This window comes from Atractosteus spatula, chromosome 3 (assembly GCF_055471065.1).
Source record: "Atractosteus spatula isolate fAtrSpa1 chromosome 3, fAtrSpa1.hap1, whole genome shotgun sequence".
In the NCBI taxonomy this organism is placed as follows: Eukaryota; Metazoa; Chordata; class Actinopteri; order Semionotiformes; family Lepisosteidae; genus Atractosteus; species Atractosteus spatula.
The window spans coordinates 67,685,001-67,703,582 of record NC_142708.1 but is presented as its reverse complement, the minus strand read 5'-3'; the positions used below and the strand labels follow the sequence as shown (position 1 = coordinate 67,703,582).

General features: G+C 51.9%; 2 protein-coding genes across 7 annotated transcripts in view; both read left to right on the top strand.

Moving 5' to 3' along the window:
- pld2 (phospholipase D2) overlaps positions 1-15,757 on the top strand; it is a 30,295-nt gene extending 14,538 nt beyond the window's left edge. For all 4 annotated transcript variants that reach the window (XM_088910082.1, XM_088910081.1, XM_088910083.1 and 1 more), the window contains 14 exons: positions 94-172; positions 1,295-1,405; positions 1,603-1,794; positions 3,562-3,742; positions 5,000-5,118; positions 5,242-5,355; positions 6,406-6,510; positions 6,730-6,818; positions 7,838-7,951; positions 8,158-8,207; positions 8,500-8,634; positions 9,327-9,480; positions 10,103-10,220; positions 10,897-15,757. In XM_088910082.1, the coding sequence (XP_088766208.1) occupies positions 94-172; positions 1,295-1,405; positions 1,603-1,794; positions 3,562-3,742; positions 5,000-5,118; positions 5,242-5,355; positions 6,406-6,510; positions 6,730-6,818; positions 7,838-7,951; positions 8,158-8,207; positions 8,500-8,634; positions 9,327-9,480; positions 10,103-10,220; positions 10,897-11,121 (1,786 nt within the window). In that variant the 3' untranslated portion in view covers positions 11,122-15,757. The remainder of the gene's footprint in view (positions 1-93; positions 173-1,294; positions 1,406-1,602; positions 1,795-3,561; positions 3,743-4,999; positions 5,119-5,241; positions 5,356-6,405; positions 6,511-6,729; positions 6,819-7,837; positions 7,952-8,157; positions 8,208-8,499; positions 8,635-9,326; positions 9,481-10,102; positions 10,221-10,896) is intronic.
- Positions 15,758-17,189: 1,432 nt separating this feature from the next.
- Positions 17,190-18,582, top strand: part of mink1 (misshapen-like kinase 1) — a 52,263-nt gene continuing 50,870 nt past the window's right edge. For all 3 annotated transcript variants that reach the window (XM_088910078.1, XM_088910076.1, XM_088910075.1), the window contains exon 1: positions 17,190-18,376. In XM_088910078.1, the coding sequence (XP_088766204.1) occupies positions 18,320-18,376 (57 nt within the window). In that variant the 5' untranslated portion in view covers positions 17,190-18,319. The remainder of the gene's footprint in view (positions 18,377-18,582) is intronic.

Here is an 18,582-nt window from a genome sequence, read left to right as displayed (position 1 = left end):
ACCGTACAGCAGTTTCATACACAGGCTGTCGCTGGCCTGACGGTGTCGGTCTGTGTGCTGGTCAGTCTCACTTCCTTCCTCTGGCCTCTCCAGGCTCAGTCCTGAGATCTACCTGAAGCGCCCAGCTACCAGCCACTACTGGCGCCTAGACCAGATCTTAAAGCGTAAAGCGGTAAGAACTTCTGGGGTCACACTGGGGTCAGGCTCTGGGACAGACAGGTGTCACACTGGGGTCACACTGGGGTCAGGCTCTGGGACAGACAGGTGTCACACTGGGGTCACACTTGGGTCAGGCTCTGGGACAGACAGGTGTCACACTGGGGTCAGGCTCTGGGACAGACAGGTGTCACACTGGAGTCAGACCCTGACAGACAGGTGTCACACTGGGGTCAGGCTCTGGGACAGACTGGGTTAGATGCTGGGATAGTTTAATGATTAGGCTGGTGTGGGGTCAGATCAGGGTCAGATTAGTTTTGGGGTCTGGATCTCACGGGTCAGATTGGAGTTGGGCTTTTAGTCGGACTGGGGTCAAACTGGTGATGGGCTCTGGGTCGGACTGGGGACAGACTGGGGTTGGGCTCTGGGTCGGACTGGGGTCAGGTGCTAGGACAGACTGGGGTTGGGCTCTGGGTCAGACTGGGGTCAGGTGCTAGGACAGACTGGGGTTGGGCTCTGGGTCAGACTGGGGTCAAACTGGTGTTGGGCTCTGGGTCGGACTGGGGTCAGGTGCTAGGACAGACTGGGGTTGGGCTCTGGGTCGGACTGGGGTCAGGTGCTAGGAAAGACTGGGGTTGGGCTCTGGGTCGGACTGGGGTCAGGTGCTAGGACAGACTGCGGTTGGGCTCTGGGTCGGACTGGGGTCAGGTGCTTGGACAGACTGGGGTTGGGCTCTGGGTCGAACGGGGGTCAGGTGCTAGGACAGACTGGGGTTGGGCTCTGGGTCGGACTGGGGTCAGGTGCTAGGACAGACTGGGGTTGGGCTGGGGATGCATTGACATGGGGATAGAGTCAGGCTGGTGTTGGGCTCAGATGGGGGGATTAGGGAGTTTTCTTTATGCAAACGTGTTTTTCAGTTGTGTTTATGCTGGGGTTACAATAAGGCAGGCAGCAGGGTGGACTGGTTCTGTGTCATACTAATAGGGGGCTGAAGGCAGCTGTATACCCAGCTGTTTACAAAACGAGTTGAGGTACAGTAACACTCCCCTAAAGAATTATTCCTGAAGTGTCATTGGGGAGGAGAAAAGAGGAAAGTGAGATGCTGGAGTGCACAGCCTGTGTCTGTCGCCCCCTGCAGGAACAGGGAGTGAAAGTGTGTGTCCTGCTGTACAAGGAGGTGGAGCTGGCCCTGGGCATCAACAGTGACTACAGCAAGAGGAAGCTCATGAACATGCACCCCAATATCAAGGTGAAGGGCAGAGACCCCTCCATATCTTCCTCGCTGATCCCGGGATTCTTCTCCTCGGATACTAATGAACGATCGTTAACCTTCATCCATAAATGAATGAATGAAGGAAATGGATCCCGATATTTTCCACACACTCCCATTGCTGATGTGCCAGTGAATGAGAAAGAGTCATGGATGTGTGCCCCTCTCTCTCTCAGGTGATGCGCCACCCCGATCACGTTTCCTCCATAGTCTTCCTCTGGGCGCATCATGAGAAGATGGTGGCCATTGACCAATCGGTGGCCTTTGTGGGCGGGATTGACCTGGCCTATGGGAGGTGGGATGACAAACACTATAGGCTGGCAGACCTGGGGAACATGCTGACAGCCAGTAAGGCAGCAGACCAGCAGGTAAAGTGTGTACTAGACTGTGCAGCATGTCTGTATTAACCCCCCTCTCTCTCAGTGCAGTGTTAATGGACTGTAGTGTCCAGTGTGTCTGTATTAACCCCCCTCTCTCTCAGTGCAGTGTTAATGGACTGTAGTGTCCAGTGTGTCTGTATTAACCTCTCTCTCAGTGCAGTGTTAATGGACTGTAGTGTCCAGTGTGTCTGTATTAACCCCTCTCTCTCAGTGCAGTGTTAATGTACTGTAGTGTCCAGTGTGTCTGTATTAACCCCCCTCTCTCTCAGTGCAGTGTTAATGGACTGTAGTGTCCAGTGTGTCTGTATTAACCCCCCTCTCTCTCAGTGCAGTGTTAATGGACTGTAGTGTCCAGTGTGTCTGTATTAACCCCCCTCTCTCTCAGTGCAGTGTTAATGGACTGTAGTGTCCAGTGTGTCTGTATTAACCCCTCTCTCTCAGTGCGGTGTTAATGTACTGTAGTGTCCAGTGTGTCTGTATTAACCCCTCTCTCTCAGTGCAGTGTTAATGGACTGTAGTGTCCAGTGTGTCTGTATTAACCCCTCTCTCTCAGTGCAGTGTTAATGGACTGTAGTGTCCAGTGTGTCTGTATTAACCCCTCTCTCTCAGTGCAGTGTTAATGGACTGTAGTGTCCAGTGTGTCTGTATTAACCCCTCTCTCTCAGTGCAGTGTTAATGGACTGTAGTGTCCAGTGTGTCTGTATTAAGCCCTCTCTCTCAGTGCAGTGTTAATGGACTGTAGTGTCCAGTGTGTCTGTATTAACCCCTCTCTCTCAGTGCAGTGTTAATGTACTGTAGTGTCCAGTGTGTCTGTATTAAGCCCTCTCTCTCAGTGCAGTGTTAATGTACTGTAGTGTCCAGTGTGTCTGTATTAAGCCCTCTCTCTCTCAGTGCAGTGTTAATGGACTGTAGTGTCCAGTGTGTCTGTATTAACCCCTCTCTCTCTCAGTGCAGTGTTAATGGACTGTAGTGTCCAGTGTGTCTGTATTAACCCCTCTCTCTCTCAGTGCAGTGTTAATGTACTGTAGTGTCCAGTGTGTCTGTATTAACCCCTCTCTCTCAGTGCAGTGTTAATGTACTGTAGTGTCCAGTGTGTCTGTATTAACCCCTCTCTCTCTCAGTGCAGTGTTAATGTACTGTAGTGTCCAGTGTGTCTGTACTAACCCCTCTCTCTCAGTGCAGTGTTAATGGACTGTAGTGTCCAGTGTGTCTGTATTAACCCCTCTCTCTCTCAGTGCAGTGTTAATGGACTGTAGTGTCCAGTGTGTCTGTATTAAGCCCTCTCTCTCAGTGCAGTGTTAATGTACTGTAGTGTCCAGTGTGTCTGTATTAAGCCCTCTCTCTCAGTGCAGTGTTAGTGGACTGTAGTGTCCAGTGTGTCTGTATTAACCCCTCTCTCTCAGTGCAGTGTTAATGGACTGTAGTGTCCAGTGTGTCTGTATTAACCCCTCTCTCTCTCAGTGCAGTGTTAGTGGACTGTAGTGTCCAGTGTGTCTGTATTAACCCCCCTCTCTCTCAGTGCAGTGTTAATGTACTGTAGTGTCCAGTGTGTCTGTATTAACCCCTCTCTCTCTCAGTGCAGTGTTAATGGACTGTAGTGTCCAGTGTGTCTGTATTAACCCCTCTCTCTCAGTGCAGTGTTAATGTACTGTAGTGTCCAGTGTGTCTGTATTAACCCCTCTCTCTCAGTGCAGTGTTAGTGGACTGTAGTGTCCAGTGTGTAGTAACCTCTGTGCGTCTCTCTCTCTCTCTCAGAGTGGTGATGTGGTTGATTCGCCCGGTGAGTCTAACCCTGTGCCTGAGACACAGGGCAGTGTTTCGGATCAGCGGCAGGTCAGCCCAGAAGACCTCACTGACAACACCCGGCTGTGGCTGGGCAAGGACTACAGCAACTTCATCACCAAGGACTGGGTCCAGCTGGACCGGCCCTTTGAGGGTAACCAGACCGCTGCTGCTCCCTGTCCTCCAGTCAGCACTGCTGGGTCAGGGTTGGGACGCCCGCCTGGGGCAGCCCTCGTCCCTCGCAGGGACAGCTCGGAGCTGCCAGTGCAGACACTGGGAGCCTCTCCAGCTCCCTGAAGCACTGTCCGCACCCTGCCCTGCCCCTTCCTGCTTCCCACGCCAGTTCCACTCCGTATCCCATCCTCCCTTTTGTTTTGGCACTGGTACAGGCCCAACCTCAGCCCTTTAGAGCCTCCGCAGCCTCCGGTCCTCTCTCGGGTCCTCCCCAGCCCAGGCATGGCGGCCCCCACTTACCCCCCCTGCCCATTATAGGAGGCTTGTGACCTTTCACCCCAGCAACTTTATCACCCTGTAACTCGCACCTGGCTACCCCCTGAAGCTCAGCAGGTGTGAGCCTGGCCAGTACCTGGATGGGAGACCTCCTGGGAAAGCTAAGGTTGCTGCTGGAAGAGGTGTTAGTGGGACCAGTAGGGGGCACTCACCCTGTGGTCTGTGTGGGTCCTAATGCCACAGCATAGTGATGGGGATGTTATACTGTAAAAAAGACGCCGTCTTTCGGATGAGATGTAAAACTTAAAACCGAGGTCCTGACTGTCTGTGGTCATTAAAAATTCCAGGGCGTTTCTCGAAAAGAGTAGGGGTGTAACCCCGGTGTCCTGGCAAATTTCCCCCTGGCCTTTACCAGTTATGGGCTCCTAATAATCCCCCTCTCTGAACTGGCTTCATTACTCTGTTCTCCCCACTGAGAGCTGGTGTGTGGAGAGAGTACTGGTGCACTATGGCTGCTGTTGCATCATCCAGGTGGGGCTGCACATATGTGGAGAAGGAGGGGAGTCCCCATCGCCTGTAAAGCGCTCTGATGGAGTGTCTAGAAAAGCGCTGGATAAGTGTAAGGAATTATTATTAAGAGTATTGACTAAGTCAACACAGAGGACATCTTCAAAATCAAAGGTGAAACAAGACCCACATGGAAACTGAGAACAGGAGATACCTCTTTGCACAAAGAGTGGTGGGAGTGTGGTACAAGGAGTCCAGCTGTACTTTTGAAGCTGATAAACTGGCTTTGTTCGATAAACGGCTGGATAAGATTCTGGAATAAGTTAGCTACTGACTACCAAAGGAGCTGGGTGGACTGCATGGCCTCCTCTCGTTTGTGACAGTTTTTCTTTCTCTTGCTCTCATCTTCATCTTGTCCTTCTCCTGCCTTCCTCCTCCTCTCCTTCTCTCTCAGATAACATTGACCGCACTGTGGTTCCCAGGATGCCATGGCGGGATATGGCCGCAGTGGTTCATGGGAAGGCGGCTCGAGATTTGTCTCGTCACTTCATCCAGCGCTGGAACTTCACCAAGGTAGGCATGGGCGAGGCACGAGCTAAACTGTAGAGTTCAGCCAGTGTGTTTGAGGTCATCCAAATGGTTAAGGTCAGGAGTCACACAAAGACTGATCTGAGACTGTGCTGTTCTTTCTTCCAGATCTTCAAGAACAAATACAAAGACAACTTCTACCCCTGCCTGCTGCCCAAGTCACACAGCGCTGCGGACTCACTGCCGTTCATTGTGCCTCAGACTCGCAGTGCCAGAGTGCAGGTACACACACACACACAGGCACACACACACACTGCAGGCACAGCACTGCAGGCACAGCACTGCAGGCACACACGCTGCAGGCACACACGCTGCAGGCACAGCACTGCAGGCACACACACACAGGCACAGCACTGCAGGCACACACACACAGGCACAGCACTGCAGGCACACACACACAGGCACAGCACTGCAGGCACACGCACACAGGCACAGCACTGCAGGCACACGCACACAGGCACAGCACTGCAGGCACACGCACACAGGCACAGCACTGCAGGCACAGCACTGCAGGCACACACACACAGGCACAGCACTGCAGGCACACACACACAGGCACAGCACTGCAGGCACACACACACAGGCACAGCACTGCAGGCACACACACACAGGCACACGCACACAGGCACAGCACTGCAGGCACACGCACACAGGCACAGCACTGCAGGCACACACACAGGCACAGCACTGCAGGCACACACACACAGGCACAGCATTGGAGACACACGCAGACAGGCACAGCACTGCAGGCACACACACACAGGCACAGCACTGCAGACACACACACAGGTACAGCACTGCAGGCACACACACACAGGTACAGCACTGCAGGCACACACACACAGGCACAGCACTGCAGGCACAGCACTGCAGGCACACAGACAGGCACAGCACTGCAGACACACACACACGCACAGCACTGCAAACACCATGCGCACAGCAACACCACACACACAGTACACACACAGCACACACACAGCTCTGCAAACACTACACACACAGCTCTGCATACACAGCACTGCAGACGCCACACACACACACAGCACTGCAGATTCACTGTGCCAGTGTGGGCACACACATACGACAGGCCCAGGTCCCGCCAGTCCTGCAGCCTGCTCTGTGCGCTGGAGTCCCTGGGGAAAACCCATCTGTCAGGCCAGGGCTTGCAGCGGCTCCTGTCAGCCTGGGCCTCGCTCAGCCGCCTGCTCGTTTCCCCTTTCTTCTCCCTGTCGCTGGGGAGCGCCGCTCACAGGCTGTCCCCTGTGTCCTCAGATCCTGCGCTCGGTGGATCGCTGGTCGGCGGGGACCTGCGAGAGTTCTATACACAAGGCCTACATCGACACCATCGAGAGCAGCGAGCACTACGTCTACATCGAGGTGCGGGCAGCCTGGCGGGCCGTCTGGCTTGTGTGGTTGATAGTAGCTGAGTGATCCCGAGATCCTTCCATCTCTTGAGGAGATTGTAGGGAATTAGCTTCATCACATGGCTGGGCAGTTTGTTCCATACACCCACCACTCGTTGCGTAAAGAAATGCCTCTTGTTTAAGTCCTTCAAATGCACTTTTGCTTACTTGGTATCAATCCATCTCTGTGTAGAATCAGTTCTTCATCAGCTGCAGTGACGAGAAGAGTGTGTTTAACAGGATAGGAGATGCCCTAGTCGACAGGATTCTTCGAGCTCACAGGTCTGTCTACGGCCACACACACTGCTCAGCCCTCTCTGATGTTGCTGTGCACAATCCTGCTTTCTCAGTGCAGTGTTAATGGACTGTAGTGTCCAGTGTGTCTGTATTAACCCCTCTCTCTCTCTCAGTGCAGTGTTAATGTACTGTAGTGTCCAGTGTGTCTGTATTAACCCCTCTCTCTCAGTGCAGTGTTAATGTACTGTAGTGTCCAGTGTGTCTGTATTAACCCCTCTCTCTCTCAGTGCAGTGTTAATGTACTGTAGTGTCCAGTGTGTCTGTATTAACCCCTCTCTCTCTCAGTGCAGTGTTAATGTACTGTAGTGTCCAGTGTGTCTGTATTAACCCCTCTCTCTCTCAGTGCAGTGTTAATGTACTGTAGTGTCCAGTGTGTCTGTATTAACCCCTCTCTCTCAGTGCAGTGTTAATGTACTGTAGTGTCCAGTGTGTCTGTATTAACCCCTCTCTCTCAGTGCAGTGTTAATGTACTGTAGTGTCCAGTGTGTCTGTATTAACCCCTCTCTCTCTCAGTGCAGTGTTAATGCACTGTCGTGTCCAGTGTGTCTGTATTAACCCCTCTCTCTCTCAGTGCAGTGTGTCTGTATTAACCCCTCTCTCTCAGTGCAGTGTTAATGTACTGTAGTGTCCAGTGTGTCAGTATTAACCCCTCTCTCTCAGTGCAGTGTTAATGGACTGTAGTGTCCAGTGTGTCTGTATTAACCCCTCTCTCTCTCAGTGCAGTGTTAATGGACTGTAGTGTCCAGTGTGTCTGTATTAACCCCTCTCTCTCAGTGCAGTGTTAATGTACTGTAGTGTCCAGTGTGTCAGTATTAACCCCTCTCTCTCAGTGCAGTGTTAATGGACTGTAGTGTCCAGTGTGTCTGTATTAACCCCTCTCTCTCTCAGTGCAGTGTTAATGGACTGTAGTGTCCAGTGTGTCTGTATTAACCCCTCTCTCTCTCAGTGCAGTGTTAATGGACTGTAGTGTCCAGTGTGTCTGTATTAACCCCTCTCTCTCTCAGTGAGAAGAAAGTGTTCAGGGTGTACATCGTGGTGCCTTTGCTGCCGGGATTCGAGGGTGACATCAGCAGTGGTGGTGGGACCTCGATGCAGGCGATCTTACATTTCACCTACAGGTCAGAGGGCTTTAACACTGCTGCGGTAGCCGAATGGTTAGCAGTTTGGCTTTATCGTGAATTACTTGGTCGTTTAGATGATTAATCAACCAGTCATTTAAATAGAAATTTGGGTAATTGGTGTTACACAGTTGCTCTGCAGCCCTGTCCTACGGTCTACAGCTACGGTCCTGTGCTTGAGCCCGTCTCTCCCCGGTCTGTTGCAGGACTATGTGTCGAGGGGAGTTCTCTATCCTGGGGCGGCTGAAGGAGAAGAGTAAGTTCCCCTTCTTCCCACACTCTTCACTGGTCTGTATCACGTGCGTCTGTCTCCCTCTGTGTGTCTCTCTGGGTCTCTCTGTATGTCCGACTGCCCGTCTGTCTCTCTGCGTGTCCATCTGCCTGCCCATCTGTCTCTCTGCCCATCGGATTGACTGCCCGTCTGTCTATCTGTCCATCAGTCTCTATGTGTGTCTGATTGACTGCCTGTCTATCTCTCTGCATGTCCGTCTGTCTGCCTGTCTGTCTCTCTGCATGTCTGACTGTGTCTCTGTGTTTCTTGCTCTCAGTGCAAGATGAGTGGAAGCAGTACATCTCTCTGTGTGGTCTCCGAACCTACGCCCAGCTTCCTGGCTCTCTGGTGTCGGAGCTGATCTACGTGCACAGCAAGACCCTCATCGCCGATGATCGGCGCTACATCATCGGTGAGACCCCGTCCTCCCTCTCTGCCCCCAACCCAGCAGCACCTCCTGCTGGAAGACTTCATAATTCCGTCCCACCTCGCTTGGAAACGGGCCGGAGGCAAGCTGTGGCCTCGGAGCTCGGACTCCAGGGCCTCGGGCGGCCAGTCCAGGCCAGGAGCCACCAGCTGAGCGCAGCCCAGCGCGAAGGCGGGTGTGTGATCGCTGAGCTGATCGATCACCTAGTACGGATATTGAAAGCATGTTAAAAGTGTTTGTGTGTTACATTTGTATTAAAATCTTCCTGCATTGTATCTTTCTCTATAATACATTCTTCTCTCTCCTTTTCCCTCTGATACTTCAAAAACTTCTCCCTCTGTCCCTTCCTCACTCTCTCTCATTTCTCCCTCCACCCCCCCTCTCTCTGTCCCTGTTCCCCTCCTCTCACCTTTCTCTCTCCTCTCTCTCCACCCCCTCTCTCTCTGTCCCTGCTCCTCTCGCCTTTCTCCCTCCTCTCTCTCCTCTCCCCCTCCTCTTTCCTCTCTCCTCTCCCTCTTCCCTTTCTCCCTCCTCTCCCCCTCCTCTTTCTCTTCTCTCTCTCCTCTTTCCCTTCACTCTTTCCTTTCTCCCTCCTCTCTCTCCTCTCCCCCTCCTCTCTCTCTCTTCACTCTCTCCTTTCTCCCCCCTCTCTCCCCCTCCTCTCTCCTTTCTCCCAGGCTCTGCCAACATCAATGACCGCAGCATGCTGGGCAGCCGGGACAGTGAGCTGGCCGTGCTGGTGGAGGACACGGACCTTGTGCCCTCGCTGATGGGCGGCCAGGAGTACCAGGCGGGCCGGCTGGCACTGGCCATGCGGCAGGAGTGCTTCCGGTGCGGAGTCCTCGTCAGCTTTCCTCTTCCTCCTCTTTAGTCTGCTTCTTCTTTACCATTGAAATTGATGATGAGGATGATGATGATGATAACACAGATCGGGGTGAGGAGGGAGACACTGCTGCACCAGCTGAGTTAAGGGGGAACTTTAGGAAGGTATTAGGGAGCTCAGGTTGGAATTTCCAGGACATCAGGGTCAACGGCCCTGTTCTTACAAACGGTGTCCTGGGATCTTTACTGACTGAGTAGTATGGAGTGAACATGGTTCAACTACAACACACTGTCCCCTGCCATCCCCAGGGCACCCCCTCCTGGTCCTCCAACACCGCTGGCAGCAGCAGCCTGTTTTCCTTAGTGGTCTCCCACCCCAGTAGTGACCAAGCCTGGTCGGGCTGAGCTCCTGAGGTCTGACCAGCTTGGGCTACAGGGCAGGGTCATTGATGCTTATAATCGTGCTTATCCTGCTATTATTTATATGTTCAATGACTACAAGGTGCTATCAGATCATTTATAGCATTGGTGCTGATGATAACCATGGTTCTGCCACACCCAATACTTGTGAATAGAGCAGTAATACCACAGGAGAAGTAACTCTTCCCTGCTGTCGTGTTTTAATGTCCAGGGTTCTTCTGGCAGCGGACTCAGACCCCTGCATCGACATCCAGGATCCAATCAGTGACGAGTTTTTCCAGGGGGTGTGGAACAGGATCGCCGAATCGAACGCTGCCATTTACGACATGGTGAGTGGGAGAGGAGAACAGGAAGTAACACTGGACACTACAGTAGATTAACACTGCACTGAGAGAGAGGGGTTAATACAGACACACTAGACACTACAGTCCATTAACACCGCACTGAGAGAGAGGGGTTAATACAGACACACTGGACACTACAGTACATTAACACTGCACTGAGAGAGAGGGGTTAATACAGACACACTGGACACTACAGTCCATTAACACTGCACTGAGAGAGAGGGGTTAATACAGACACACTGGACACTACAGTCCATTAACACTGCACTGAGAGAGAGGGGTTAATACAGACACACTGGACACTACAGTACATTAACACTGCACTGAGAGAGAGGGGTTAATACAGACACACTGGACACTACAGTCCATTAACACTGCACTGAGAGAGAGGGGTTAATACAGACACACTGGACACTACAGTACATTAACACTGCACTGAGAGAGAGGGGTTAATACAGACACACTGGACACTACAGTACATTAACACTGCACTGAGAGAGAGAGGGGTTAATACAGACACACTGGACACTACAGTACATTAACACTGCACTGAGAGAGAGAGGGGTTAATACAGACACACTGGACACTACAGTACATTAACACTGCACTGAGAGAGAGAATGTCTGTGTCTTAATGTCCTTTCTGTCTGTTCTGTTTTCAGGTCTTCCGGTCTCTCCCCTCTAACTCGATCCACAACCTGCGGATGCTGAGGGAATATGTCTCGGTGGAGCGGATGGCGGAGACGGACCCCGACAGAGCAAGAGAGGAGCTAGCTGGGGTCAGGGGTTACCTGGTCCACTTCCCCCTTAACTTCCTGTGTGAGGAGTACCTGCTGCCTCCCCTCAAAAGCAAGGAGCGCATGGTCCCTATGGAGGTGTGGACATAGCAGGGGTGCGTGGGGGGAGTGTTCCCTTTCCCCTGGTGGCATCACACTGCAGCAATATTCTCCACTTCCGGGGCCATTCCGATCTCCTGTCCAAGGCACTAGTCCGCCCTCTCCCGCTTCCTGGACAGTACCAGAGAATTCATCAAGTTAGTGTGCTATCCCAAACACCTGTGATGGGCTGTGACACCTGTGATGGGCTGTGACACCTGGAACAGATTGTAACACCAGTGACACCTGTGACTGGCGGTGACACCTGTGACTCCTGTGATGGGTTGTAACACCTGGAACGGGTTGTGACACCTGGAACACCTGGGACACCTGTGGCAGCTGATGGGCTGTGACAACTGGGTCAGGTTGCAAAACCTGGAACTGTTTGTGACACCGGGAACAGGTTGTAACACCTGGGACACCTGTAATGGGCTGTGACACCTGGGACACCTGTAATGGGCTGTGACACCTGGGACACCTGTGATGGGTTGTGGCAGCTGTGACACCCATGATGGGTTGTGATACCTGTGCATGGAGGAGCTATGAACTGGGCCCCCGTATAAATGAAGAGGAACATGTCTCCCTGGACCAGGCTGGGAGCTCGTCATGGGCACTTTGAACAAGCAGTGCCTGGCGCTCGAGTCGCGGTCACAGAAACAGCGCCGAACTCACGGGGACAGTTGATTTGATTCAGCCCTCCTCCTCGGCGCATGCAGGTGCACGAGGGAGTGCAGGCAGAACACGGCCACAGGTTTTTCTGACTGCATTCACATCCTCAGAGAGTAGGAAACGCCCGTGTCTGATTCGCTGCCCCAGCCTGGGACAGTGGAAGCATAAACCCGAGAGAGCTGCATCAGCAGGGGCGCGGGCGGGTCTGTGCCCGCTGGTGGACACTGGCGATCTTGGCGCCCTCTGCTGGGTGATAGTGATGTTAGCACTCTGCTGCTGGCACCGGTGATGTACCTGGGGACATCTCCTTGCTCCTGAGTGCACAGTTTTCAGGATGCGATACTCTCGAACAGGGCATCCCACTGTAGAAAGGGGACACAATTAAAACAGACCTTTTATATGCAAATAACAAGGCTTTTGTGCATCGAAAATTATAGGAATCAAAGTTCTTTGGCGGAGTTCACTGCTGCCTCTGTGTCTATCAGTCATCACTGTTTCCAGTTGACTGACCAGCTGGGTTAATTCTCCATGGCATGTTGGACTGTAGCAGCTATAACGGAGCCACGGTCGTGCTTTTCTCTTAACGACAAATACAGCTTTGTGCAGATTCCCAACGCTGGCAACTGTAACATTTGCCCGGGGTGAAAAAACCATTCATGCTGGCGATCAGATCTGGTTTGGGGCTGGTGGGGGGAATGTGCTTTTCCAAAACAAGCTTCCCTGAAACTAGAACAACAAAGGTGTGGGACACACCACCAAGCACAGAGTGCACCACACACTAACACAGCAGCTGTCTCGACACAAGGCGCCCCCACTGGTCCTGACCTGGGCGTGATCACTTCCAGTGGCTCCCGGTGCTCCAAGCGAGGTGTTCCTATGGGTTTGCGGTAGAATTCCTTTCTTAAGCCACCGACGCGATGTTTGTGGTATCTGTTTTTGGCAAGGAATGAATGGAAGAGAAAACATCTTTAAGACCTTCACAGAGAAAACTTGCTGGAATGTAGGGATTCTCGATAAGAAGCTAGAAAAGACTGGGGAATTATTCTCAAGGAACATTCCAGCCCTTGAAAATGCTGCAAATATCAAGGCAGAAAAAATCTTGCAGTAGTTTGCTGTTCTGTAATATTGTAAAACATTAAACAGTAAAGTGCAATAAAGTCATAGTGATATCAGGGTAAAAGTATAGTAGGGTTCAGTCAGATCTGTAAAGACACTCAGCCCAGCTCACCTGTACTTTATTGGCACTCCATCATGAACTTACTGTCAAACCCCCTTGTACGGTACTGCACTGTGCTGTACTGCACTGTGGGATACAGATCTGTGCTCTACTGCACTGTGCTTTGCTGTACTGTGGGATACAGATCTGTGCTCTACTGCGCTGTGGGATACAGATCTGTGCTCTACTGCACTGTGCTGTGCTGTACTGTGGGATACAGATCTGTGCTCTACTGCACTGTGCTGTGCTGTACTGTGGGATACAGATCTGTGCTCTACTGCACTGTGGGATACAGATCTGTGCTCTACTGCACTGTGCTGTGCTGTACTGTGGGATACAGATCAGTGCTCTACTGCGCTGTGCTGTGCTGTACTGTGGGATACAGATCTGTGCTCTACTGCACTGTGCTTTGCTGTACTGTGGGATACAGATCTGTGCTCTACTGCATTGTGCTTTGCTGTACTGTGGGATACAGATCTGTGCTCTACTGCACTGTGGAATACAGATCTGTGCTCTACTGCACTGTGCTGTGCTGTACTGTGGGATACAGATCAGTGCTCTACTGCACTGTGCTGTGCTGTACTGTGGGATACAGATCTGTGCTCTACTGCACTGTGCTGTGCTGTTCTGTGGGATACAGATCTACTTTGCTGTACTGTGGGGTACAGATCTGTGCTCTACTGCACTGTGCTGTGCTGCACTGTGGGATACAGATCAGTGCTCTACTGCACTGTGGGATACAGATCTGTGCTCTACTGCACTGTGCTTTGCTGTACTGTGGGATACAGATCTACTTTGCTGTACTGTGGGGTACAGATCTGTGCTCTACTGCACTGTGCTCTACTGCACTGTGGGATACAGATCAGTGCTCTACTGCACTGTGGGATACAGATCTGTGCTCTACTGCACTGTGCTTTGCTGTACTGTGGGATACAGATCTACTTTGCTGTACTGTGGGGTACAGATCTGTGCTCTACTGCACTGTGCTGTGCTGTACTGTGGGATACAGATCAGTGCTCTACTGCGCTGTGCTGTGCTGTACTGTGGGATACAGATCTGTGCTCTACTGCACTGTGCTTTGCTGTACTGTGGGATACAGATCTGTGCTCTACTGCACTGTACTGTGCTGTACTGTGGGATACAGATCAGTGCTCTACTGCGCTGTGCTGTGCTGTACTGTGGGATACAGATCTGTGCTCTACTGCACTGTGCTGTGCTGTACTGTGGGATACAGATCTGTGCTCTACTGCACTGTGCTGTGCTGTACTGGGAGAGTTGTGCGGTAACAGGCAGTCCTGTCTGGCAGAGAGGGAGACAGTTAAGAGAAGTGTTTGAGAGAGAAGAGAGGAACAGAGCGTACTGTTACTGTGCAGTCTGTGGGCGGCTTGTTTCTCTCTCTGCGTACAGTACCTCTCTCGCTCGGTCAGGCAGTGAGAACCGTGCCACCAGTATGCACGGAGCTGTTGTTATGGAGACAGTTAGCAGGAGATGGATCAGGGTTTTGCGAAGGGGGAGAGGAGGACAGGAGTGAGAGGAAGGAGGAAAGGGGGTGGCGAAGTGTTATAATTATAATCACTCATCGTCGCTGCAGCTTTTGCAGCCGTTGTCCTGGCAACCGCTGATTTTATTTTTAAAAAATGCTGTTATTGGGGAAAAAATGTATACACACATAAAAAGAATTGGAACAAATGTAGATTGTAAACTTGAGGGCAAAAAAGGGCATGAGAAGATAGAAAGTGACAGGGATGCAGTGTGAGCTAGTGTTCAGAGCTGAGGCACTGGGAGAGAGGCAGTGTGAGCTAGTGTTCAGAGCTGAGGCACTAGGAGAGAGAGGCAGTGTGAGCTAGTGTTCAGAGCTGAGGCACTGGGAGAGAGGCAGTGTGAGCTAGTGTTCAGAGCTGAGGCACTAGGAGAGAGAGGCAGTGTGAGCTAGTGTTCAGAGCTGAGGCACTGGGAGAGAGAGGGAGGCAGTGTGAGCTAGTGTTCAGAGCTGAGGCAGTGTGGGCTAGTGTTCAGAGCTGAGGCACTGGGAGAGAGAGGCAGTGTGGGCTAGTGTTCAGAGCTGAGGCACTGGGAGAGAGAGGCAGTGTGGGCTAGTGTTCAGAGCTGAGGCACTGGGAGAGAGGGAGTGTGAGCTAGTGTTCAGAGCTGAGGCAGTGAGAGAGAGGGAGGCAGTGTGGGCTAGTGTTCAAAGCTGAGGCACTAGGAGAGAGAGGCAGTATGGGCTAGTGTTCAGAGCTGAGGCACTAGGAGAGAGAGGGAGGCAGTGTGAGCTAGTGTTCAGAGCTGAGGCAGTGAGAGAGAGGGAGGCAGTGTGGGCTAGTGTTCAAAGCTGAGGCAGTGAGAGAGAGAGGCAGTGTGGGCTAGTGTTCAGAGCTGAGGCACTAGGAGAGAGAGGGAGGCAGTGTGAGCTAGTGTTCAGAGCTGAGGCAGTGAGAGAGAGAGGCAGTGTGGGCTAGTGTTCAGAGCTGAGGCACTGGGAGAGAAAGGCAATATGGGCTGGTGGTCAGAGCTGAGGCAGTGGGAGAGAGAGGCAGTGTGGAATCTGGAATTTAATTAAACTTCTAATGAGGTATGGTTTGTAGAGGTCTTAACTGATGATTTTTAATGCAAACTTTAAATGACTGCACTACAATGTAATACTGCACATCAAACTTTTCTGGTCTTTAAGAACTTTTTACTATTGTTTTAAAACCCTAACATTTTTATATTCTAGAAACCTGAAAAGGTGAATTTTAATAAAGTCACAAATTTTCTTGCAAATGTGTGTTTGGTTTAAAAGCTCCTCTGAAGAATGAATTGTGCTTGTTGTAACCGTGAGCAAGATGCTTCAGTGAAATGCTGAGCTGTATAAATGAGATGAAATATATCAGAATAGAAACAATAGCTTCTCAAAATGTCGCTACAGGTAAGTGGACAATACAGGTTGAAAGCCAAAGGGGTGCACAGTGCAGCCAGCGGGCTGCATCACTGGCATGGCCTGGCACACCTGGTTATACCGATGAGAGTGAGAGGCACCTTTTCACCTTTCAGTGCATTTTGTTATGGGTTATCACTAAACCTCCACACCTTCTGACTCCGAGAGCTGAGTCAAGCCTGACAGCATTTCAGCAACTGGCACATCAGAGAGCCAAACAGATGGTCGGCAACACGAGCTTCCTGCTTCACGCAGGGCGTCGCAGACACCTCGGGCTTCCTCACGAGCGGAGCCCATCCGTCTCCATCGTGGGAATTCTGGGAGTGTTCATGTCCTGCAGGCCCCTGAAACACCTGAGCTCATCTGCCCTGACCTGGCCTGTTTTTCCTGCTCCTGTGGGAGGGAGGGGGGAGAGTCTCTGTCTTCCCCTGTGCTGCCAGTGGCCGGTCGTTCCGCTGCATTGCGGAGGCCCTGTACCTTGCGCTAGGCTCATGTTTGAGCGAGGACAACGTGTGTCCGCCCGGCGCCTTTCAACTCGTGACACCTGGACTGAGACTCTTCCATTGGCTGCTTTTCGTTTTAGCTTTCAGCAAAACTTTATTGAGCACTTCAAAGGGATAAAAAGCAGGAAGAAATGACAATCTCACATGAACCACCCCCCAGTCCTGTCCCATTTTCCCTACCCCCTAAATGAAATTCTCCCCCTCCCTGAATTCCGAGTCCGCATTCCCAGTCATGGTAAACATAAGGTCCCAAACAAGAGGCGCTCATTTGGTCGCGCTTACTCATGTGGTTGCTGTGGGAATCCCAGGAAATCCGCTTCTAGAGCAGCATTGTCTGTTCCAGACACCCACCACTCTTGGTGTCTTTGCTTCTTTTTAGTTGCCCGCTCCTGCTGTCCAGTCGTGGTTGATTTGGTCAGTAACTTTCTGAACTTGGACCAAGACCCTAGACCTTTCTGTGGAACACTAAAGAGATTCAGTTCCTTTCACTTGTCCGTGCGAGGAAATTTCATCCGAGCCCAGAAATGTATGCGGTGGCTCGTCTTTGGACTGATGTCCAGAGCAGCATAGCAGTGTGCCGTGGCTATATTCCATATGACTATGAATTTGATATTGACGACGCGTCCACCTCCAGCATCAAAATACGATCGCGGAGGGAGAGATGGGGACTCGCCCGCACCGGACCTGACTGTAAAGCGGCGCGGTTTGTCCCTGGTGAGGTGCCGTAGTTCGCCTACCCAGGAAGAGCTGGGCACGGAGCGACAGACAGCTCTATGGGTAGAGTGTGTGTGTATTCGTGACTGCAAGAGAGAGGCACGGACGAGACGAGGAAAACAACACTGGAGTAACAGCAGGCGAAGCAGAAGGACAAGAGCGGACGAAGAGGGCCGGGGCTTGTTGGCGGTCGCAGGAGCAGGACTGTGGATTTGCGGCGATTGGGGGGGATTTTGTTTTCGAGAGACGAATTGTTTTTTTTTTTCTTCTTCCTTGTCAGCTTCAAGTCGCCTTCTGCTGGAGAGAGAGAGCAGAGCAGAGCGGGGCGGAGAGAGACTGCGGTGGCCGACGATCCGGGCTGTTAGCGCAGGACGAGAGAGACGGGCAGAAAGTTGGAGGTTAAAGCTGAACCAGCTATTTAGAAAAAATAGTTCTGGGATTGTTTTGGTGTAAAACACGACTTTTAAAAACACGAGTCGTCTCTCATTCAGTGTAGGGCGAAACTTGGCTTGGCTTTCGTGAATTAGCTACGGCGAGCTGCCTCTTCTCAACCTCTCCCTACCCTGGGAAAAAGGGGGATTTGAATTTTCTAAAACTTGGAATTTTCTGGTAATCGCCCGTCTCGCTGACCCGTTCGCCCGCGACTCGTATCGATTATATAAGAGAAGGCGGGGAGTAGGGGGCGAGAGCCGTCGACCGACTGGCGTTTCGGCGTTTTTAAATGTTAATCTGCCTGCTCGCTGGTCCGGGGTGCCCGCCGAGGACGAGGGCAGACTTGCCAACATGAACGCTCACCCCGAGCCGTCCGCAATCTCGACTCCCTCCCTCCCTGCCGCCGACCTGCGCGACGAGACGAGAGACGGCTCGATTATTTCGGTGTTTTGGTGAGAGCACCCCCTCTCCGGAGCCCCGCAACAACACTGTCAAGTTTGTGCTGAACCGGCACAACCCCAGTGCTTTTTAACTGCGCACCCAGCGAGGCGGAGGTGCGCAGCTCCTGGTACTGTACGGGATTTTACCCATTAAATGTCCGTTCTGGCGTTCACCTAGCGAGGACCAGCCCTATACGCAGCTGCCTTGCAGGTGTTCTCTCCCACTGCCGGCATTATCGCACAGAAATAAAATCCACGCTGGATAAGGCGGCATAGGATTTTTTTTTCATTTTTAACTTCATTTTGTTGTGACAAAAAAATGTCTGAAAACGCGCCTACCAGAAGCTTAGACGACATCGACCTCGCCGCCTTACGGGTAAGTAAAAATACGGATAATTATTGCTGCCCCCCCCCCGTTTAAATTTCCCCGTCTTTACCTGTCAGTCTGTCGTGTATGTGTGTGTTCGGGGGTTTAATCAGCTCAGAAGTGGAATTTAATATGCTCAAAGGGCGACTCGGTAGCTGCTGTTTTTCTACAACTTCGATGTGGGTGTTCTGCGTTTATGCATTATTTCTCAGCCT